The following is a 23,649-nucleotide window of genomic DNA, read 5'->3' on the forward strand; positions in this document are numbered from 1 at the left end:
GTTCAAAAGGCAAGGGAGGAGGTGACAAGAAATGTACAAGAAATATACTCTTAACCTGACCTATGTAACTAGAAGTCCTCTGCACATCACCTTTATAATAACAATTAGCAAATTTTAAAAAGTTGTAAAAATGGCAAATTTAACAGTCTTACCACAATAAAAAGTTTTAAGCTAGTCTAATAAAACATTGTTTTCATTTTATTTTAAAAAAAAGTTTTAAACTAGGTATGATATACATGCCTGTAATCTCACACTTGGGAGATAGAAGTGAGAGGATTGAAAGTTTGAGGCTAGCCTGTGTTACAAAGAAAGAAGATCCTGCTTTAAAAAAAAAAAAAAAAAAGGGACTGGGGATATAGCCTAGTGGCAAGAGCGCTTGCCTCATATACATGAAGACCTGGGTTCGATTCCCCCAGCACCACACATACAGAAAATGGCCAGAAGTGGCGCTGTGGCTCAAGTGGCAGAGTGCTAGCCTTGAGCAAAAAGAAGCCAGGAGCAGTGCTCAGGCCCTGAGTCCAAGGCCCAGGACTGGCAAAAAAAAAAAAAAAAAAGTAAACAGGGCTGGGAACATGGCTTAGTACGAGTGCTTGCCTAGTATTCATGAAGCCCTGGGTTTGATTCCTCAGTACCACATAAACAGAAAAAGCTGCAAGTGGTGCTGTGGCTCAAGTGGAAGAGTACTAGCTTTCAGCAAAAAGAAGCTCAGAGACAGTGCTCAGGCCCTGAGTTCAAGTCCCAGGACTGGCAAAAAAAAAAAAAAGTAAACAGAAACAAAACGAAGACTTGAATATGGATATATAAGATCTGACTTAAAGGAGACCTGGCTGGTAATCCAAATAAATATTTGGATTAGTTCTTTGAGTTGGAAGCTTTTTTTTTTTTTGGCTGTGGGGCTTGAAATCAGGGCCTGAGTGCTGTCCCTTGGCTCTTTTGCTCAAGGCTAGTGCTCTACCAACTTGAGCCACAATGCCACTTATGGTTTTCTGATGGTTAATAGGAGATAAGAGTCTCAAGGACTTTCCTGTCCAGGCTGGCTTTGAACCATGATCCCCAGATCTCAGCCTCCTGAGTAGCTAGAATTACAAACATGAGATACTAGCCAGCTTAATGCACTAGAAGAAAAACTATAATTTCATTTTACTAGCAATTCTTCCCATGAAGGGTGGTATTGTACCTGCTCAGTCATTCTTCTCGGGTAGTTAATGTCTGGCCTTCACAGACCAAGAGGTGATGCTCATCTAACCAAAGCAAGCATTAGATTTAAAGAAAGAAGAACCAAGACGGTCACTAGTAACTCTGGTGTTTTCACACACGTGTGGTAAGCAGCTGTGGGCACGAATTCCCAACAGTGTGCCCCAACAGTGAGCTGTACTTCTAGAAACTGGCACCCTATAGCTCTTAGCAGGAGCCAAGTTATTCCAATCCAGACTTTGGAAAAGGAGCATTCTACAAGCACAGCTATTCTAATTTAACATAATCTTCTGGTCCTAGAAAAGGAGACAGACTGAGAGAGAGCTAAGCAGGCACTCTGGGAACCTCACACTCACTCACTCACCCGTCTGGTGTTCTCCAGGATCCTGGGGTCTGGTTTCCCGTAGTTGGGCGGGTTGGCATATGGGTCGTAGCCAAGCTTGGCGAGCATGGGGGCGATCACTGCCATATCTTGTAGCACATCGGTGGGGATCTTCCCCACCCACTTGGACAGCGCTCCCACGTTGACGGGCTTGATGACCTGATCTGTGGACCGCTCCACTCTGAGAACACCAAGAAATAGTTACCAATTTTTTATTTTTTTTAAAAATCCGTTTATTGGGTTTTAAACTAATTACACAATAAAATAATCAGTTTGGCACTACTCTATACAGGGATTATGCTTGTGTCTGCTGGCACACCAACACTGTGCCAGAGCCCTGCTGTGCTTCCGCTGGGTCACTCAGCAGGGAAATACTAAAAATACACTGTAGTGTTCCTCTAAGGAAGACTGTACAGGGAAGATGACATTCACCAACTTGGGAATTATTTCAACCTAGAAGATACCTCACATTCTATAAACATGTCAGAGGCAATCAATCTTGTTAGCATTTAGAAAGGTACCCACAAAAATTACATAAAAATTCAGACATTCTAATGATAAATGAACTCAAAAGCCACAAATCAGCTTCTGTAACATGAAAATAACTTAAAAACACAAAAATGGCATTCAGTGGATATGAAAATCCCACACCACTACAATAAAGAGCTACATGTGAATCTTTACAAATTAATTGTACAATGGTGTGTGTAAAGGCTGCAGCTGTACAAAGTCTGGCAATGCTAGCTCTACATTTTTTGTACAATCTTTTACAGCTATGTAACATATATGCAACAAGTCAATTAAATACCAAACCTTATTAGTCTCTCAATGGTTCTGCAGGCAGAGATAAAGATAGAAATAGAGAAAAAGAGAGAAGTGAGGGGGAAAGAGAGAACATAAGAGGAAAGAAGGGATGGGGAGAATCACAGAATAACCACAAATACAGCAATCTTCCATTTAGGTGAAGTGTAACAGCTTTTAAATGGGGTCAAACAATACTTGTAAAGAAAATAAGTAAAAACCAACCAGTCAGGGTGTTTCTTGTTGTTGTTTATTTTTAATAGTATTAAAGATGCAACAAATTCTTTTTAATTTTTTTAATTTTTTTTTTTTTTTTGGCCAGTCCTGGGCCTTGGACTCAGGGCCTGAGCACTGTCCCTGGCTTCTTCCCGCTCAAGGCTAGCACTCTGCCACTTGAGCCACAGCGCCGCTTCTGGCCGTTTTCTGTATATGTGGTGCTGGGGAATCGAACCTAGGGCCTCGTGTATCCGAGGCAGGCACTCTTGCCACTAGGCTATATCCCCAGCCCCAACAAATTCTTTTTGATAACTTTAAAATATTTAATTGTTGGGATTGTAAGCAATTGCAAATGAGGAAACTAATAAGGTTTAACACTACCCACAAGACTTATAAGACTGCTTAGAAAAACTGCTAGTCAACTTACTTGACATATATTTAAAAAGAAGATGGCCAGGTGCCAGTAGCTTACACCTATAATCCTAACTACTCAAGAGGTTGAGATCTATGGATTACAGTTCAAAGCTAGCCTAGGTAGGAAAGTTTGTGAGACTCTTATCTCCAATAAACTGCCCTCTCCCCCACCCCCAAAAAATGCCAAAAATGGAGCTGTAGTTCAAATAGAAGGATATAAGACTTGAGCACAGAAGCTCAGGGACACTGAGTTTGATCCCAGGACTTGCAGCACATGCGTGCACGCACATGCACACACAAAGAGAAGATAGACTGATGGATGATGGACAAGTAGAGGGAGGGACAGACAGACAGATACGTGAGAAAGCAAATGTAACAACACGTTAATTGTAGGACTTAGCTATTGAGAGTGAGTTTTTCAATTCTAGAGTATGTTCAAAATTTTATAATTACACACTGGAGGGAAACAAGCCACCTATAAACCACAGTTTACTCAAGATCCTTCTGCCATGGTCTTCCAAGGGCTGGGATTACTGTGTGTGCCACTATATCAGCTGTGAATAAAGTGTTACAACAACACAGTCAAGCTGTTTGTTTCTGTGCTGGCTGTGGCTGCTTTTGCTCTATGACAATAATCTCTGCAACAGAAATAATATGGCTTGCAAAGCCAAAAGTCTGGTCTGATACTTCATTTTATTTTTTTGCCAGTCCTGGGGCTTTGACTCAGGGCCTGAGCATTGTCCCTGGCTTCTTCTTGCTCAAGGCTAGCACTCTACCACTATTAAGCACCACTTCTGGCTTTTCTTTGTTTATGTAGTGCTGAGGAATAGAACCCAGGGCTTCATGCATGCTAGGCAAGCACTCTACCACTAAGCCATATTCCCAGCCCCTAGTCGGATACTTTACGGAACAGCTTCTAACTCTTCTTCACAAGGACAATTACCAGAGGGAAACAGGCCTGATTCAGATAGCATGATCTTATTTTCTCCACTATGTCCTGCAAATGAAGCACACTAGATCTCCCCACATTGTTTTTCCAGAAATTATCCAACAAGTCATTCAATATACGCTAGGGCATGAATATGAACTAGCAATTGTTACCATTCTGGTGCCCACTAGTTCCCTGGAATGTCAAAATACAGTGCCAGGCAGATTGGAGTATTTCAAACCCACAGCCCACACATAGCAATGCAAGCACCTGCGTGTCTATAAGGGCCCAGTTCCTTTTCCTCTGCAGCACTCACAGTGGCAGCCACTTTACCTCAAGAAACAGTGTCTGTGTCAGAGCCCTGAATGACTAAGGGGAGCAGAACCACCCAAGACACTCATTTCAAGTTCAGTACTAGCCAGACTATGTGCCAGACCACAAATGTGAACTATAAACAGCAACTACTACAAGCCGGGGCTGGGAATATGGCCTAGTGGTAAGAGTGCTTGCCTGGCATACATGAAGCCCTGGGTTCAATTCCTCAGCACCACACATACAGAAAAAAAGCCAGAAGTGACGCTGTGGCTTGAGTGGTAGAGTGCTAGCCTTGAACAAAAAGAAGCCAGGGCCAGTGTTCAGGCCCTGAGTTCAAACCCCAGGACTGGCAAAAAAAAAAAAAAAAAAGAAAGAAAGAAAGAAAGAAAGAAATCAAGTCCTCTGGACTAATACATCAGGGGTAGAATGCACCTGCAAAAAAGCAATGAGAGAAAGGAAGCATTCATAATCCAGCTTGATGCTTGTAGCTCCTACCTGTGATCCTAACTACATAGGAGGAGGCTGAGATCTGAAGACCATGATTCAAAGCTAGCTTGGCAGGAAAGTCAATTAAACTCGTCTTCAATTAACTACCAAAAAAGCCAGAAGTTGAGCTGTAGTACAAGTGGTTGAGCACTAGCCTTGAGCACAAAAGCTCAAGGTCAATGCCCAGACCCTTGTTCAAGCCCCTGGACAAGCAAACACATAAAGATCAATCTATTTAACATATAGAAAAGTAAACAAGCCAGGCATTGGTGGCTCATGCCTGTAAACATAGCAACTCAGGATTGAGGATTGAAGACAGCCAGGGCAGAAAAGTCCATAAGGCTCTTATCCTTAACTAACCACTCCAAACTGGAAGTGGCACTGTGGCTCAAGTGGTAGAGTGCTAGCCTTGAGCACAGAGAGGCTCAAAGACAGTATCCAGGCCCTGAGTTCAAGCCCCACAACCAACATCATCAAAAAAAGACAAGGACATAGGAAAGAACTTTATATCTACCAAAATACCTTTCAAGGATAAAAGGTACATACAGATCAGCTGTTTTATCAAAATTACAACTCAAGAAAGATTTTTCCCATGGGAATTTTCTTAAGAAACTGCTAGAGAATATGCCAACCATTTCTGTAGATGACTAGACAGCAAGTATTTAGGCTCTGCATCCACAGCATGTGTTACACATATCTTTTTAAGCTTTTTACAATTTTTTAAATACTTGCAAAAGTCTTAGTATGAATGGGTAATAAAACTGGCATAGCCAGGCAGCAGTGGCTCACACCTGCAATCCTAGCTATTCAGGAGGCTGAGATCTGAGGATCACGGTTCAAAGTCAGGACAAAAAAGAAAGTCCATAAGACTCTTATCTCCAATTAACTACCAGAAAACTGGAAGTGTCGCTGTGGGTCCAGTAGAAGAGCACTAGCCTTGAGCTGAAGAGCTCAGGGACAGCGCCCAGGCCCAGAGTTCAAGCCCCATGACCAACAACCAACAACAAAAAAATGTGACATACATATATAAGGGAATATTATTCTGAATTTAAAAGGGAGATACTGGGCTAGGAATATGGCCTAGTTGTAGGGTTCTTGTCTCACATACATGAAGCCCTGGGTTCGATTCCTCAGCACCACATATACAGAAGCCAGAAGTGGCACTGTGGCTCAAGAAGTAGAGCAAAAAGAAGCCATGGACAGTGCTCAGACTCCTAGTCCAAGGCCAGGACTGGCGAGAGAGAGAGAGAGAGAGAGAGAGAGAGAGAGAGAGAGAGAGAGAGAGAGAGAGAGAGAGAGAGAGAGACATACTGCCATTAATAAGAACATGGTCTGACCATGTAGGCACTTTTTTTTTTTTTTTTTTTTTTGGCCAGTCCTGGACTTAGACTCAGGGCCTGAGCACTGCCTCTGGCTTCTTTTGCTCTACCTCTTGAACCATAGCACCACTTCTGGCTTTTTCTGCTTATGTGATGCTGAGGACTTGAATCCCGGGCTTCATGCACACTAGGCAAGCACTCTACCACTAAGCCACATTCCCAGCCCAGCAGGCACTTTTAAATAAAGCCACATTCTACAGGAAAACATTCCATAGCTCTAGTTCATAAGTGACACAGAGGAAGCTGCACACACAGAAACAGTAAGTAGATGGTGATTTCCAGGAGTGCATGGAGGAAATCGGGAGGGATAGATCAAAGGGTACAAGCTTGCCCTTACCCAGGATGACCAGTCTAGAGATTTATGAGGACTGTAGATAATAGCACCCTATTGTATACTGAAAATCTGCAATATAAGGGCTGAGAATGTGGCTTAGTGGTAAGAGTGCTTACCTTGCATGCTTGAAGCCCTGGGTTCAATTCCTCAGCACCACATATACAGAAAAAGCCAGAAGTGGTGCTGTGGCTTGAGTGGTGCTAGCCTTGAGCAAGACGAAGCTCAGTGCTGAGTTCAAGCCCCAGGACTGGCAAAAAAAAAAAAAAAGCAATACAGTGTAATCCCTCTGTACATCATCTTTACAATAAAAATGAAGTAAATTTAAATTAAAAAGAAGAGAATTTGGGACAGATGTTTAAGAAATGATTTCAGTGAAAATCCAACATAACATTAACATTTCTGTGCATCTCATTACTAAGGCAGGGAGAGAAGGAAACACAAAAGGTAAAATTAACAAATTATTGGCTGAAGTTCACAGCTTTGAGGAAAACACTCTCCAAGGACCAATGAGGCCAAGGGCTGATTAAACTGGGATTTCATCTTCCAGCCCTGAGTGAGCAGGACAAGAAGCCATTTGACCTTAATCAGGCATCCATTTGGGTTTCAATCTTAGAAATAGACTTGGAAATATAGGAAACTTTTCTTCTTAGTATGGATAGGTGATAGTGTCCCAGATGGGGGAACTTGGAGCTTCCTTCAGAATTTTGGTGATCAACTTATTGGAATTAAAAAAAAGAAAATTTGCTAAGAGTAGATTTTTTTTTTTTTTTTTGCCAGTCCTAGGGCTTGAACTGAGGGTCTGAACATTGTCCCTGGTTTCTTTTTGCTCAAGGCTAGCACTCTATCACTTGAGCCACAGCACCACTTCCGGCTTTTTCTATATATCTGGTGCTGAGGAAGCGAACCCAGGGTTTCATGTACACGAGATAAGCACTTTCCCACTAGGTTATATTCCCAGCCCTGAGAGTAGATTTTGAGTACTCTTTGTATCTTTTTTTTTTTTGCCAGTCCTGGGCCTTGGACTCAGGGCCTGAGCAGTGTCCCTGGCTTCTTTTTGCTCAAGGCTAGAACTCTGCCACTTGAGAAACAGCACCACTTCTGGCCATTTTTCTATATATGTGGTGCTGAGTAATTGAACCCAGGGCTTCAAGTGTACGAAGCAATCACTCTTGCCACTAGGCCATATTCCCAGCCCTGGTTTTAATTTTTTTGGTTGCAGAAATAATTTCTGTAATCAGAAATTCTGTTTTATGTGCAGCAAATAATAATAAATAAAATATAATATTTTCTGCAATCAGAAATTCTGTTTATGTTTGCAGCAAAAACTCCAAGTTGCACACCTTATATACATATACAATAATTTGTGTTTGTTGGCCCTGGGCTTGAACTCGGGACTTAGACACTGTCCCTGAGTTTCTTTTGCTCAAAGCCAGCACTCTGACACTTGAGCCACAATTTCCAGCTTTTTCTAAGTATTTTATTGGAGATAAGAGTCTCATGGACTTTCCTGACTGGTCTGCCTTTGAACTACCATCCTCAGGTTTCAGCCTCTTGAGTAGCTAGGATTATAGGAAAGAGCTACCAGTGCCTGGCTCACAATAAATATTTTAATATAAAACATGTTTAAACCATGCTTAGTTTGCAATTCAGACAAAAACAAGCAGCAGGTAGCAAGTAGCAAGCCATGTACTTCAGACAGACAAGATTACTAGGTGGCAATGGTAACATAAGTATCTTTGTTACTGTAAAAAAAAAAAAAAAAAAAAAAAGTAATGAAGGGGCTGGGAATATGGCCTAGTGGTAGAGTGCTTGCCTCGTATACATGAAGTCACAGGTTCAATTCCTCAGCACCACATATATAGAAAAAGCTGGAAGTAGCGCTGTGGCTCAAGTGGCAGAGCACTAGCCTTGAGCAAAAAGAAGCCAGGGACAGTGCTCAGGCCCTGAGTTCAAGCTCCAGGACTGGCAAAAAAAAAAAGTAATGAAAGCTAGATAACTTTATAAAGAAAAAAAGGCTTATATAGCTTGCAGTTCTGGAGTTCCAAGGGCCTAGCTAGCATTGAGCTGAGCCTCATGCACCAGTGGTAGACGGCATCACTGTAGTGGGACACATGAGAGAGACGATCACATCACCAGACAGGAGACCAGCAAAGCCCAGAGTAGCCAGGTATGCCCCTTTGCAACCACCTCCAGTGAGAGCCAAGCGAGGGGTTACATGGCAATCAACTTCATCCTTCTGGGGCAGGCCCCAGTTACCCAGAGACCTTGTAGTAGCACACCTCTTAACATCCCACAGCCTCTTACCACTACCACACTGAGGACCAAGCCTCCAACATAGCCAAACCACAAAAATAAAAGCAAATTAATTTAAATGGACATAGTATATGAAGGCTATATAATCTGACAGTGGAGATATTAAATTATGCAGGAGGAGACAAGAAAATAAAGATAGAAGGTATGTCTCTAACTCTTGCACAACTCTTTTTTTTTTGGACCAGTCCTGGGCCTTGGACTCAGGGCCTGAGCACTGTCCCTGGCTTCTTCCCGCTCAAGGCTAGCACTCTGCCACTTGAGCCACAGCGCCGCTTCTGGCCGTTTTCTGTATATGTGGTGCTGGGGAATCGAACCTAGGGCCTCGTGTATTCGAGGCAGGCACTCTTGCCACTAGGCTATATCCCCAGCCCCTCTTGCACAACTCTTAATAATGGTACTAACTGTAGGATAAAGACCTGTACGACAGGGGCTGGGAATATGGCCTAGTGGTAGAGTGCTTGCCTCCAATACATGAAGCCCTGAGGCACCACATATGTAGAAAACAGCCAGAAGTGGCACTGTGGCTCAAGTTGGCAGAGTGCTATCCTTGAGCAAAAAGAAGCCAGGGACAGTGCTCAGGCCCTGAGTTCAAGGCCCAGGACTGGCCAAAACAAAACAAAACAAAATAAGACCTGTATGACAGACTAATCCTGTAGGCCCACAAGTCCTTGAGAAATTAAGATAGTAAAAGTTGGGCACTGGCTCACACCTATAACCCTAGCTACTCAGGAGACTGAGACCTTGAAATGTAGTTTGAAACTACCCTAGGCAAAAAACTTGAGAAGACTCTTATGTCCCATTAGTCAACAAATACAGAATTGGGGCATGAATCAAGTGGTTGAGTATGAGCTGTGAGCAAGAAAGTTGAGTGAGAGCTCAGGGTCCTGAGTTCAGCTCAGAGTTCAGGTCCTGAGTCCTAGTATCAGCATAAAAGATAAAGAAGATTTAATGTAGAGTCCTATAATTACGCAAAAATTACAAGTGTCGGTATAAACTGAAGAATTGTACATACAGACCCAAGCACACATGCATACATGTACATATCCACATATAGTTATGGCCAACATCCATGAAAAAGGCTCATAGATATTGAACACCTATGAACAACCCTTCTAGATAGAGGTCTTAAAATTCCACTTCCTACTAAATGAAAGTCAGGTATCTTGAAGAAATGATTGACTGCTGATCAATGCTGTTAATATCTTGTCACATCTGATAACAAGAATTTGAGGAGACACTACTAAGGTCATGGCAAAAGTTCTGCAAAAGCTTCTAGTAGTTAGAATGAGAAAATCCGAACTCAATATTACTGCTAGGTGTGGTGACACACTGCTATAATCCTATAAAAGAAGAAAATTAAGATCCTACTAATATGCCTAGTGGTAAGAGCTTACTTAGCAGGCATGAGGCCTGGAGTTAATCTCCAATCTGAGGAAAAAGAATAAAAGCTAATTGTAATGGATAGAAACCTCTTGACTTGGTCTCTGAGGAAAGCAGTAAGGAAGCAATCAATTAGGTTGGCAAGTGGCAAATGAAGAGAAAGAATCAAGATTTATCATACCTTTCCTATATTAATGGCAATCTTGAGAAATCAAATAGAAGAGGCAGGGACGTGTCTCTTCATAAAAATTTTCCAACTAATATATAAGCAAAGAAACCAGAATTAAAACAGCAAAATACACAAACTACAACATTATTGAGTCTAGACACTGAGAATCAGTGCTGCTAAAATTAAAAAAGAAAATAAGCACAAAGTAACACTGCCCAGTCAGACCCAAGTCTGATCAAGCTTCAGCATTCTGCTGCCAAGTTGTAGAAGTACAGAATTTGGAACCTGCTGCACAACCAGCAGTTCAATTTCAGGGCTGCAACCCTCAAAGTTGGACTGAATAATGTCACAGGACATATGACCTGACATACAGTAGGGAAACGAATGGAGTGTTTGAAACATGTAGATCAAAAGCAATTTATTAGGGGCTGGGAATGTGACTTAGTGGTAGAGTGCTTGCCTAGCATGCATGAAGCCCTGGGTTCCATTCCTCAGCACCACATAAACAGAAAAAGCCAGAAGTGGTGCAATGGCTCAAGTGATGGAGTGCTAGCCTTGGGCAAAAAGAAGCCAGAGACAGTGCTCAGGCCTTGAGTCCAAGCCCCAGGATGGCCAAAAAACAAAAACAAAAGCAATTTATTAGACATGTCTGAAGTATTGTGGGGTTTTTTTTAGCCCAAGTTGGTCTCAAACTCGAAATACCAAATGCCGGAAAGGATGTGGCCAAAAGGGAACCCTACTACATTGTTGGTAGGAATGCAAACTTGTTCATCCACACTGGAAAGCAGTGTGGAGGTTCCTAAGAAGGCTAAACATAGAGCTCCCCTATTACCCAGCAGCCCCACTTTTGGGCAGCTGCCCAAAAGATTACAAGCAAGACCACACAAAAGCCACCAGCACAACTACATTCATTGCAGCACAAGTTGTCATTGCTAAAACATGGAACCAACCCAGATGCCCCACGGCTGATAGGTGGATCAAGAAAATGTGGTACATATACACAATGGAATTCTATGCCTCTATCAGAAGGAATGATACTGCCCCATTCATAAGGAAATAGAAGAACTTGGAAAAAAGTCATACTAATTGAAGTGACCCAGACACAAAGAAACATAAGCCCTATGGTCTCCCTCATAGGGAATAAGTAGTACATATCTAGGACAGACATAGCAGAAGAGCACACTAGCACAATAACAATGTCCATGTGAACACATAAGATAATATTAAGTGAAATGATGGGCTGGGAATATGGCCTAGTGGCAAGAGTGCTTGCCTTGTATACATGAAGCCCAGGGTTCAATTCCCCAGCACCACAGATATAGAAAATGGCCAGAAGTGGTGCTGTGGCTCAAGTGGCAGTCTGCCAGCCTTGAGCAAAAAGAAGCCAGGGACAGTGCTCAGGCCCTGAGTCCAAGCCCCAGGACTGGCAAAAAAAAAAAGATAATATTAAGTGAAATGAACTCCATGTTATGGAAATAAGTGGTATATCATTGTTATATAGTTAATTTCAACACACCTGGTGAAACTGTAACTTTTGCTCTCTTGAATTCCCTTCCTGTGGTTTTATTCCTGCTATTCCTGTAACTGATCTTAGTACCCAGATAATGTACAGACATGTATTGGAACAAGGGCAAAGAAATGTAATACCAAAAATGAGAGACAACGGATAAGAAGACAAACCATTGAAAAAGTGATACTTACAAAACCAGCTGGTATGTGGGGGAGGGAACTGAGAAGGAGGGAGATGGGGGAAAAATGAGGGAGGAGGTAACAAGTTGGATAAGTAATATACTTGCCTTATGTGAAACTGTAACCCCTCTGTACTTCACTTTGACAATAAAGAAGAAGAAGAAAAGGCTGGGACTATGGCCTAGTGGTAAAGTGCTCGCCTCATATACATGAAGCCCTGGGTTTGATTCCTTAGCACCACATATATAGAAAAAGTGGGAAGTGGTGCTGTGGCTCAAGTGGTAGAGTGCTAGCATTGAGCAAAAAGAAGCCAGGGACAGTGCTGAGGCCCAGAGTTCAAGCCCCAGGACTGGCAAAAAAACAAAACAACAAGAAGAAAAAAATTTTAAAGAAAAACTGGAAATACCCTGGATTACAGGTGAACAATGCCGTATTGAGCAACATCACACCTGGCTCAAATTATTATTTCTAATGGGTAAGACTCAGCTAGTGTCTAGGGATGCACATTTGGGTGGTGAAACTGCAAACACCACATGTGCTTTCTAAAAGCCCCAGGGAAAGTGGATAATTTGGGAGAAAGAAGGGATTTTTTTGGAGAAGCTCTGCACTGACTGGCATAGTTGTACTTCCTGAGCTGATTAGGAATCATTAGCTGATTTCCTTTCTCATCTTTCTTTGCTGTGCTCTGGCCCCACTTGCTGCTGTGCCTGCAGCTCCTGAGCAGGCCCGGCTTGCTCCCTTGTTAGCTCTTCCCTATAGGGGAACACCCCCGACTTCCACACACCCATACACGCATGCATACACACACATACACAAGCATGTACACTCCCTGGCAATCCCCTTGTCACCTGTGCGACTGTACACACCTCACCTTGCTCACTGACACTACAGCCCTCAACGTTTTTTTTTTCCAGTCCTGGGCTTTGAACTAAGGGCCTGGGCACTGTCCCTAAAGCTTTTTGGCTAAGGCTAGTGCTCTACCACTTTGAGCCACGGCGCCACTGGTTTTCTGGTGGGTAATTATAGATAAGGATCTCACAGACTTTCCTGCCTGGACTGGTTTTGAACAGCAATCTGCAGATCTCAATCTTCTGAGTACAGGTAGGAGCCACCAGCTCCTGACTCAGCCATCAAAATCTTGAGAACTGGTCCTATTTATTCCCCTACATTTTTGTTTTTTTTCATTAAATCCTCTAATATTTATGCTTTCTCTTTTATATATTTGTTTGTTTTTGTCTGTTTGGTTTAGACGATCTACAGTTCTCCACTCCATTGTCACCTTATCCAACAGTCCCAACAACCCTGATCCTGGCAACTTCTTGTTCCCTGCTGGACTGCACAGCTCTTAATCATCATCTGACCAGCCAAACAGTTAACTTTTTCTTTCTTTCTTTTTTTTGGTCAGTGGTAGGGCTTGGACTCAGGGCCTGGGTGCGGTCCCTGAGCTTCTTTTTTCCTCAAGGCTAGCCCTCCGCCACTTTGAGACACATCCTCACCTCCAGTTTTTAGGTGGTTAATTGGAGAGAATCTCACAGACTTTCCTGCCTATGCTAGCTTTGAACTGCAATCCTCAGATCTCAACTTCTTGAACAGCCTGGATTACAGTGTCTGTTTTAAAGGGGGAAAAATAACCTCAATGGGATGGTTCCCAAATGCTAATAAAAATTCTAAGAAGGATTTATTTTGTCAGTTTTGTATGGAGAATAAAACCTGGTGGATAATGGAGTTCTCAACAAAAACACATGTAGTCATTCTGTTTTTATGATACTTTTTTTTCCTATTCCTTCTTAAAGAGTATCAATGATAACTGAATTTTAAGGGTTGTTTTCTTGTAGCATTGAATAGAGTCATGTGGTTTCCTCCTTCAATTTACTCAAGTAAATTATATTAATGTATTTTCTAGTAGTGAACTATTCTTTCATTGCTAAAATATGGTTTTGGTGCAAGCATGGTAGCCTATCAATCTCTTGTATACTGCTAAATTATATCTGGTAGTATTTTATTTATGATTTCAGTATCCATTATAAGAGAACTGAACTGAAGTTTTCCTTCCTGTAATACCTATTGAGTTCTGTCACTAAATTATGGTTTCATAAAGTGACTGGGCGTTTTCTACAACCTAAAATAGTTCGGGTAACACTGGACTCACCTGCTCTAAAGATAGAAATAGGACACTTGTAAAATACCACTTTCATGTTAATCTCTTTGACTAACATCAAAGGAAATTACAGATTCTCTCCTATCTTGGGAATTCAGCTAGTGTCTCTACACTTTCAAATATATTTTAATTTTTTGTTTTCTTCTGTTTTATTTTTTTTTTTTTTTTTTTTTTTTTTTTTTTTTTTTGCCAGTCCTGGGCCTTGGACTCAGGGCCTGAGCACTGTCCCTGGCTTCTTCCCGCTCAAGGCTAGCACTCTGCCACTTGAGCCACAGCACCGCTTCTGGCCGTTTTCTGTATATGTGGTGCTGGGGAATCGAACCTAGGGCCTCGTGTATCCGAGGCAGGCACTCTTGCCGCTAGGCTATATCCCCAGCCCTCTTCTGTTTTATTAATTTCAGCTTTTATCTAAGCATTAACTTTAGAACCCGAAACCCCAAACCTTTTGTGTCATTTACCATTTCATAGTTCAAAATTCTCACATGGTTTGTATTCTTTTTTTTTTTTTTTCTTCTGATGGTACTAGAGAACAAAGTCAGGATCTCTTGCTTGCCTACTGACACCAATGCATGCTGCCAGTCCTTTGGCTTTTTAGTTTGTTTCCAAGCAAGGTCTCTCACTTTTGCCTGGGCTAGCTTTGTGGTGAGCTTAGGTAAATTTATTCCTGAAGTACTGAGGAAAGTCTGATTAAAAACCATAGCAGGGACACAATATTACTAAACTGGAGGTTCCGGAGGCCAAGTATAGTAGAAACCATATTAGTTTAAATCAGGTATCAAACCATGTCTAAACAAGGAAAGCAGCATCTGCTTGGCTCATTGCTATGCCATGTGTATGTGCTGGCCTCTTATATGTCCCACACAGACATTCTGTTTTGTGTGCTGCTGTAAACTCTTGGAAGGGCACAAGGCATAGGAAGGGAGGAAGCTCAGTGAGTATCTCCTAACTGGAGAAATTGGGAGAATCTTCCTCTGATTCTTAAGACAAAATCACATTTCTGGGGCTGGGAATATGGCCTAGTCATAGAGCACTCGCCTCATATACATGAAGCCCTGGGTTTGATTCCTCAACACTACATATATAGAAAAAGCCAGAAGTGGCGCTGAGGCTCAAGTGGCAGAGTACTAGCCTTGAGCAAAAAGAAGCCAGGGACAGTGCTCAGGCCCTGAGTTCAAGCCTCAGGACTGGCAAAAACAAAGCAAAACAAAAATCACATTTCTGGATGGGGGGCATACCTGGAAGTCAACTAGCTGGCCCCACCTGTTTCCCAATCTTGGGGCCACATGTGGCTCAGATGGCGGCACCTAACAACAATGCGCAGCTGCTACAAGTGTCTTTGGTTATAATCCAGAGGCGGTTCTGTGGGCTGTGACGCCCCCGCTCTTCCGCCCTTGATGGACAGCTCATGCCTCCCCTTCCTGCAGATCTTAGACCTGATTGGCTCCTGTGCCTTATATTAGTGGCACGTACTTCCCCAATAAATGAGATCTTGCGCTGACTTGACTCCCAGGCCATCTGATTGTCCTCTGGTGAGGGAGGGCTGGGTGCGGGCGGTCTGCCGACCCTTTCCTTGCTTGACTCATCTGGCCGGGGCTTGCCTTCCCCATCTCTCCCGCGGGTCAGGGGAGCACAAGGGGGGGGGGGCGGCTAAAGACCCCGACATCTGGACTTATAGTTAATACAAAGTCAAGAAAAAAATTTATCTTCCTTTGTTTAACCATTCTACTTCCCTCCTCAGTCTTGGTCGTCTCAGATTTTATTATTCAGTTTGGGAATAAAGCAGGTCTGTTGTGGTTGTGTCCCTGGAAGTCATTTTCTCTGTGGAGCAAGATCTTGATGAGTGGCCAGCCCTGAATTCTTTACAAAGAACAAATTTAATTTCTTCTTTTATGGCCTACAAATGGTTGTAAAAACAATGGCATCTGTTGCCTTGATCCTCCAGCATAAAGTCAAAACTAAAAACTGCCCTAAGCCAATTCTAGACTTTGAGAACAATATATGTGACCAAATATCTAGATACTAGCTAAAATCAAATAGGCTATTCCAGGAAATAGAAACAGAAAAACAAAAAATAAAATAGGCAGATAATCAGCAGACTCACCATTAGATTTAGGCTTATGTTTTTCAACTGAAAATAAACATGTTTATACTTTAAGGCTCTTAGCAGTTTACAAATAATTCTTACCACAATTATTGAATTTTATATATCACTGATTTGAATTGCAATCAAGATTTGTGTTAAAGATTGTCCATCTTTCATAATATGGAATACACAAATAACTTCAAGAACAGCGACATTTCTGCCCAGGTACCGTGGCTCATGTATATAATTTTAGCTATTCAGGAGGGTGGGAGCTGAGGATCAAGGTTCAAAGCCAGTCCAAGCAGACAACCTGATTTTTAACTTCAATTAACTAGCAAAAAGCCAGTAGAGGTGTGGCTCAAGTGGTAGAGCATCAACCAAATAAGCAAACTAATTGAGCAAAAGCCCTGAATTTAATTCTTTCAGCATATGTTTAAGCCTATAATTTCTTTATGCTGGGTCATATGGTAAGCATGTTTTGCTAAGTACCTGTTGGTGTACACTGCCACCTATATTAAGAATTACATTTGACTCATATCCTCACCAACACTGTACTTTCTACCCACTTTTTGTTGTTGTTGGTGGTGGTGATGGGGCTTGAAGTCAGGGCCTGAGAGCTGACCCTGAACTCTTTTGCTCAAGGCTAATGCTCTACCACTTTGAGCCACATTTCCATTTCTGGTTTTTGAGTGGTTAATTGGAGAAAAGAGTCTCTCAGACACTTCTCCTGGCTAGCTTTGAACTGTGATCCTCAGATCTAGGCCTCCAAAATAGATAGATGACAGGCATGAGTCACTAGCGTCCCACCTTAACTTACTATTAACCATTCTGGTAGATATTGTAGAATTACCTCACTATGGATTTAATTTACATTATGTATTAACTAATAAGTCTATTTTTAAGTATAATTAGAACAATGAAAAATCTTCACTAGCTTATTCAAAAAGTATACATTGCCCAGGAAGTGGAACTCTGGCTCAAAGTGGTAGAGCACTAGCCTTGAGTGAAAAGTTTAGGGACAGCACCAGGCCTGAGTTCAAGCTCCACAATCAACAGCAACAAAAAGTATATATTGAACAAAGGAAGGATGTAAGATGCTTTAACTCAGAAAGAAAAGAGCGTATATCCTCATCATGAGGCATTTCTTTTTTTGTTTTATTTGTTTTGTTTTTGTTGCCAGTCCTGGGGCATGGACTCAGGGCCTGAGCACTGTCCCTGGCTTCTTTTTGCTCTTGAGCCACAGCTCCACTTCCGGCTTTTTTTCTGTATATGTGGTGCTGAGGAATAGAACTCAGGGCTTCATGTATGCCAGACAAGCACTCTTACCACTAGGCCATATTCCCAGTCCATGAGGCAATTCTTGTGTGACCCTCTGGGAGCTCAAGCCTGGCCCTAGCCCAGGCCCTTCTCCCCACCCTGACCTGCCACCTTCTCTGAGATGCTATCTATGACTTACTTGCCCCCAAATCTGCTCTCACACAATTCCACATCTATTCCTATGATGTAGAACAGCTACGAATTGGGCCACTGCCAAGGTCATCCCCTAGAACCTCCTAAACTATGAGCTGAATGAAGAAGCCCCCTCTCCTTAAAAGTAACTCAACTGAATATTTCATTACGGTAACAAAAGACGACTAATACACTGACCTTATACCTTCCACAAAAATTAAATTCAGCACAGATCACAGATGTAAACATAAAATCAGAACTACAGAACTGTTCAAAGATAAAAGGGGGAAGAAAATCTAGGTGATCTTTTGTCTGGCTACTTCCTGTTAGGTACAACCCCAAATCAAGGTTAAGGAAAACAAACATTGAGGGCTGGGGGTATGGCCTAGTGGCAAGAGTGCTTGTCTTGTATACATGAGGCCCTGGGTTCAATTCCCCAGCACCACATATACAGAAAACGGCCAGAAGTGGCGCTGTGGCTCAAGTGGCAGAGTGCTATCCTTGAGCAAAAAGAAGCCAGGGCCAGTGCTCAGGCCCTGAGTCCAAGCCCCAGGACTGGCCAAAAACAAACAAACAAACAAATGTTGACCAGCTGCACTTCATTAAAATTTTAAACTTCTGGCTGGGCACCAGTGGCTCACACCTGTAATCCTAGCTACTCAGGAGGCTGAGATCTGAGGATTGCAGTTCGGAGCCAGCCCAAGCGGTACAGTCCCTGAGATTTTATCTCCAATTAATCACAGAAAAAACCAGAAGTGGGGCTGTAGCTCAAGTGATAGCGCCCTAGCCTTGAGCAAAAGGAGCTTAAGGACTGTGTCCAGACCCAGAGTTCGAAGCCCAGGAGTAGCAAAATAATAATAATGATAATAATAATAATAATAAATAAAATGACTTTTTAGACTTCTGCTCTATAAAAGACCCTGTCAAGAAGCGGAGAAGACAAGACAGAGAATGGAAAAAATATCTGAAAAATCTATATATGATAAAGAAATATTATCTGAAGTATAAAAAATCTTTTTTGGTTGTTGGTCTTGGGACTTGAACTCAGAGCTTGAGTGTTGTCCCTGAGCAATTCTGCTCAAGTTCAAGCCCCAAGACTGGCAAAAAAAAATAGACAAAGCCCTGAGCAGACTCATCACCATGTAGAGACTATGAACAAGATATGAAAAAGCTGCCCATTACATGGCAGCAGGAAAAAGCAAACTGAAGAGCAATGCTTGCCACAATATGCCCACTAGAATAATTCAAAGCCAGAACACTGACAAGCCCAAATGCTGGTAAGGATATAGAGCAACAGGAACCTGAAACCACTGCTGGACAACTTGGGAAAACAGTAAAGGAATGGGGAGAGCACAATGGGTACTCAGAATTTTGCTATGAACATAAAATTGCTCTAAAAAAGAAAACTTTTTTTTTTTTTTTTTTTTTGCCAATTCTGGGGCTTGAACTCAGGGCCTGGGCTCTGTCCCTGAGCCTCTCTGTGCTCAAGGCTAGCTCTCTACCACTTGAGCCACAGCACCACTTCTGGCTTTTTCTATTTATGTAGTACTGAGGACTTCATGCATGCTAAGCAAGCACTCTACAACTAAGCCACATTCCCAGTCCCAAACCTTTTTTTTTTTTTGGTCAGTTGTGGGACTTTAACGGAGGGCTTGAGCATTGTCCCTGAGCTCTTCTGCTCAAGGCTAGCACTCTACCACTTTGAGCCACAGTGCCACTTCCGCTTTCCAGATAGTTAATTGGAGATGAGAGTGTCCCAGACTTTCCTGCCTGGGTTGACTTTGAATTATGATCCTCATATCTCAGCCTCCTGAGTAGCTAGGATTACTACTGGCACCTGGCTAGAATGCAAAGTTCTAAGAGCATTACAGAGTCTATAATTTTTTTTAATGCTAAGGAAATAAAAAACAGTGACAACACAGAAAAAACCAGAAGGGGGAAAAAAGAAAAACAAAAAGAAATAACTGCAAACAGTGTATTATAAAAAACCTTTTGTTTCCATTTCTTGGAGTTCATTTTGATAAGTTTCATTTTATATGTTCACATGCACCTAGCTATTGAGTTATTGTGATCCTCTGCTAAGAATATCATAGATATATTCTAGTTATTACAAATGAGGGAAACCATGCAGTCTGTATTTCTTTGGGTCTGGCTTGCTTTGCTTAATATAATTTTTTCCAAGTCTTTCCATTTCCTTACAAATGGAGTACTTTGTCTTATACATAAGTTGATCTGATTTGCAGAAGGGAAGGTGGAATCACAGAAATGGTGGGACAAAGGGTGAACCAATGCAACAGTGATACTCACTAGACACTATCTTGGAAGTTAATTTTACAACTTTGGGAGGAGAGGAGTTGGGGGGGAAGCGGGAGAAAATGAGGGAAGAGGTAAAACTGTTCAAAAAGAAATGCACAGGCTGGGAAGGTGGCTTAATGGTAGAGTGCTTGCCTAGTATGCATGAAGCCATAGGTTTGATTCCTCAGTACCACATAAACAGAAAAATCTGGAAGTGGCACTGGGGCTCAAGTTGTAGAGTGCTAGCCTTGAACAAAAGAAGCTCTGGGACAGTGTCCAGGCTCTGAGTTCAAGCCGCAGGACTAACACGCGCGCACACACACACACACACGAAAAGAACAGAACAGAAAAGAAAAGAAAAAAAAGGGGGGGGGGGCTGGGAATATGGCCTAGTGGCAAGAGAGCTTGCCTCGTATACATGAAGCCCTGGGTTCGATTCCCCAGCACCACATATACAGAAAACAGCCAGAAGTGGCGCTGTGGCTCAAGTGGCAGAGTGCTAGCCTTGAGCAAAAAAAAGCCAGGGACAATGCTCAGGCCCTGAGTTCAAGGCCCAGGACTAGCAAAAAAAAAAAAAAAAAGAAGAAGAAGAAAAGAAAAAGGGCTAGGAATGTGGCCTAGCGGTACAGTGCTTGCCTAGCCTGCATAAAGCCCTGGGTTCAATTCCTCAGCACCACATAAACAGAAAAAGCTGCAAGTGGTGCTATGGCTCAATTAGTAGAGTGCTAGCCTTGAGCAAAAGGAAGCCAGGAACAGTGCTCAGAGCCCTAATTAAAGCCCCAGAACTGGCAAAAGAAACAAAAGAAATAATGTATTAGCCCTATCTTAAAAAAATTCTTTTCTTTGTTTTTTTTTTTGGTTGATCATGGGGCTTGAACTCTGGGGCCTGGGCACTGTCCCTGAGCGCTTCATCTCAAAGTTAGTGCTCTACCACTTTGAGCCACAGAGCCACTTCCAGTTTTCTGGTGGTTAATTGGATATAAGTGTCACGGACTTTCCTGCCTGGGCTGGCTTTGAACTACAGTCCTGAGATCTCAGCCTCCTGAGTAGCTAGGATCACAGGCATGAGCCAACAGTGCCTGGAAAAGGTTTTCATTTATTTATATTTATTTATGTGTTACAGTGCTGAGTACTGAAATCAGGGCCTTATACTTGCTAGGCAAGCACTCCTCCACTAAGGTAAATTCCCAACCAAAGCTCTGTATCATCATCCCCCACCACCCACCCCACAGTTTTGGCCTCATATCTTTTAAAGACATTGGAAGTCTAGTTTTCAAGTCTTCCTTATTTGCAAGAAAAACCTTTACCAAGCTAAACAACAAAAGAAACCCACATCTACTAACAAAATAGTTGTAAAAGCACAGAATGTTAACAAGGTAAAATGACCTGCAACAACAGACCCACAACTGGATGAGTCAGAGCAACCATCTCAACCAGAGTCGAGTATACCTCAGAGACAAGGAGAAAATGACTGCTAGCCCAGAGCTGATTAGAACAAAACTTCCAAGAAATAAAGACTTAAAAAAACTTAGAAAGATTAAGAAATTTAGAATAAAATAAGAATTCTCATGTCCATACTATGCACAAATGCGCAAAGAATAACTCAACAAAGCCCCAACTTTCAGTCAGAATGAATTGGGAAAATGCACCATTTCAGTCTAAAGATGTTATAGAAATTATCTCCATTATTTTGTATACATTTCCCTCAGCTACTTGCCCTAGGGGTGGCAGCAGTCTTTTAAAAATGCCTAGTAACAATGCAGGTAACTACAATTCCAAAAGAAATCCATCCTTCTGCTCAGAACAACAAAGGAGCCCATGAAATTCAGAATGTGGAATGATGAGAGAGAGCTTGAGAAAGATTTTTCTATCATTTTGTGCATAAACTCCTAGCTCACCCTTGGGAGAAATTGAAGGATGTACAACAAAGGTTATGAAAGCTAAACTTAAGATCAAAACTATTACTAAAGGTCCAACTAACTCATTAGTGTTACATGGATGAGAAAGACTCAAGGAAGTGCAACAGTGTCTTAGAAAATGGAATTATAGGGGCTAGGAAGATGGCCTAGTGGCAAGAGTGCTTGCCTCGTATACGTGAAGCCCTGGGTTCGATTCCCCAGCACCACATATATAGAAAATGGCCAGAAGTGGTGCTGTGGCTCAAGGGGCAGAGTGCTAACCTTGAGCAAAAAGAAGCCAGGGACAGTGCTCAGGCCCTGAGTCCAAGGCCCAGGACTGGCAAAAAAAAAAAAAAAAAAAGAAAAGAAAAGAAAAGAAAACGGAACTATAGCCAAGTGCCAGTGGTTCATTCCTATAATCCTAGCTAAGCAAGAGGCCAAGATCTGAGGATCAAGGTTCAAAGCCAGCACAGACAGGAACGTTCAAGAGACTCTTAAGTCCTATTAACTAGCAAAAAGGCAGAAGTGGAGGTGTGGCTCAAGTAATATAGCACTAACCTTGAGCAAAAAAGCTCAGGGACAGTGTCCAGGCCTGAGTCCAAGCTCCAAGACCGGCATACACAAAAAATGCTAATCAAGAATGCAAGGCCGGCCGCTGGCTTCTTCCTCCCTCCATGCTTCTTTTTTTTTTGGCCAGTCCTGGGGCTTGGACTCTGGGCCTGAGCACTGTCCCTGGCTTCTTTTTGCTCAAAGCTAGCACTCTGCCACTTGAGCCATAGCGCCACTTCTGGCCATTTTCTGTATATGTGGTGCTGGGGAATCGAACCCAGGGCCTCATGTATATGAGGCAGACACTCTTGCCACTAGGCCATATCCCCAGCCCTCCCTCCATGCTTCTTTCAGCATAGCGCTGGGACTGCCTGGTAGTGAAAGTCTGGAGGAGCACTGTCTTGGGATGATGGCATCCCCGGAACCTCTGAATATTGAAGATGTAACTGTGAATTTCACCCCCAAAGAGTGGGACCTGATGAACGCAGCACAGAGGAAGCTGTGGAGAGATGTGATGTCAGAGGACGCCTGTCTGCTGGAGTCCATCTGTGAGTACCGGGACCCGTCTAGTGCGCATATATACTTATTGATGCATTTCCATTCCACATGGTAAAGATGGCCGTCTTTACATACAACAAGTCAGCGGTAAGGTCCACGTGACCCCGTCAGTGGTAAGTTACACGGATGTGACTCCTGTCACGACTAGTAAAGACCTGGCAGTGGAAGACCTGGCCATATTACCCAAATTGTTATACAAATTCAATGCAATCCCCATCAAAATTTCCCAGCTACATTCTTCACTGAAAGCAACCCATAAATTCATATGGAACAGCAAAAGACCTAAAATAGCCAAAGCAATTCTAGGCAAAAAAAAGCAGTGCAGGAGGTAACACAATAGCAGACTTTAAGCTCTACTATAGAGCCATTATAACATAAACAGCCTGGTATTGGTATAAAAACAGACCTGAAGACCAGTGGAATAGAATTGAAGACCCAGAAATAAAACCGCACTCTTATAGTCAGCTGATATTCGACAAAGGAGCTAAAAATATACAATGGAATAAACAGAGCCTCTTCAACTACTAGTGCTGGGAGAACTGGGCAGCCATATGCAGAAAACTCAAAGTAGACCCAAGCCTATAACCATGCACCAAGATCAACTCAAAATGGATCAAGGACCTCAATATAAGGCCTGAATCCTTGAAACTACTGAAGGA

General features: G+C 42.4%; 1 protein-coding gene across 2 annotated transcripts in view; it reads right to left on the reverse strand.

Annotated features, from left to right (window-relative positions):
• The window catches only part of Tpst1 (tyrosylprotein sulfotransferase 1), a 63,065-nt gene that overhangs the window by 15,791 nt on the left and 23,625 nt on the right, over window positions 1-23,649 (reverse strand). For both annotated transcript variants that reach the window (XM_048329584.1, XM_048329575.1), the window contains exon 3: window positions 1,559-1,757. In XM_048329584.1, the coding sequence (XP_048185541.1) occupies window positions 1,559-1,757 (199 nt within the window). The remainder of the gene's footprint in view (window positions 1-1,558; window positions 1,758-23,649) is intronic.

This window comes from Perognathus longimembris, chromosome 1 (assembly GCF_023159225.1).
Source record: "Perognathus longimembris pacificus isolate PPM17 chromosome 1, ASM2315922v1, whole genome shotgun sequence".
Lineage (NCBI taxonomy): Eukaryota > Metazoa > Chordata > Mammalia > Rodentia > Heteromyidae > Perognathus > Perognathus longimembris.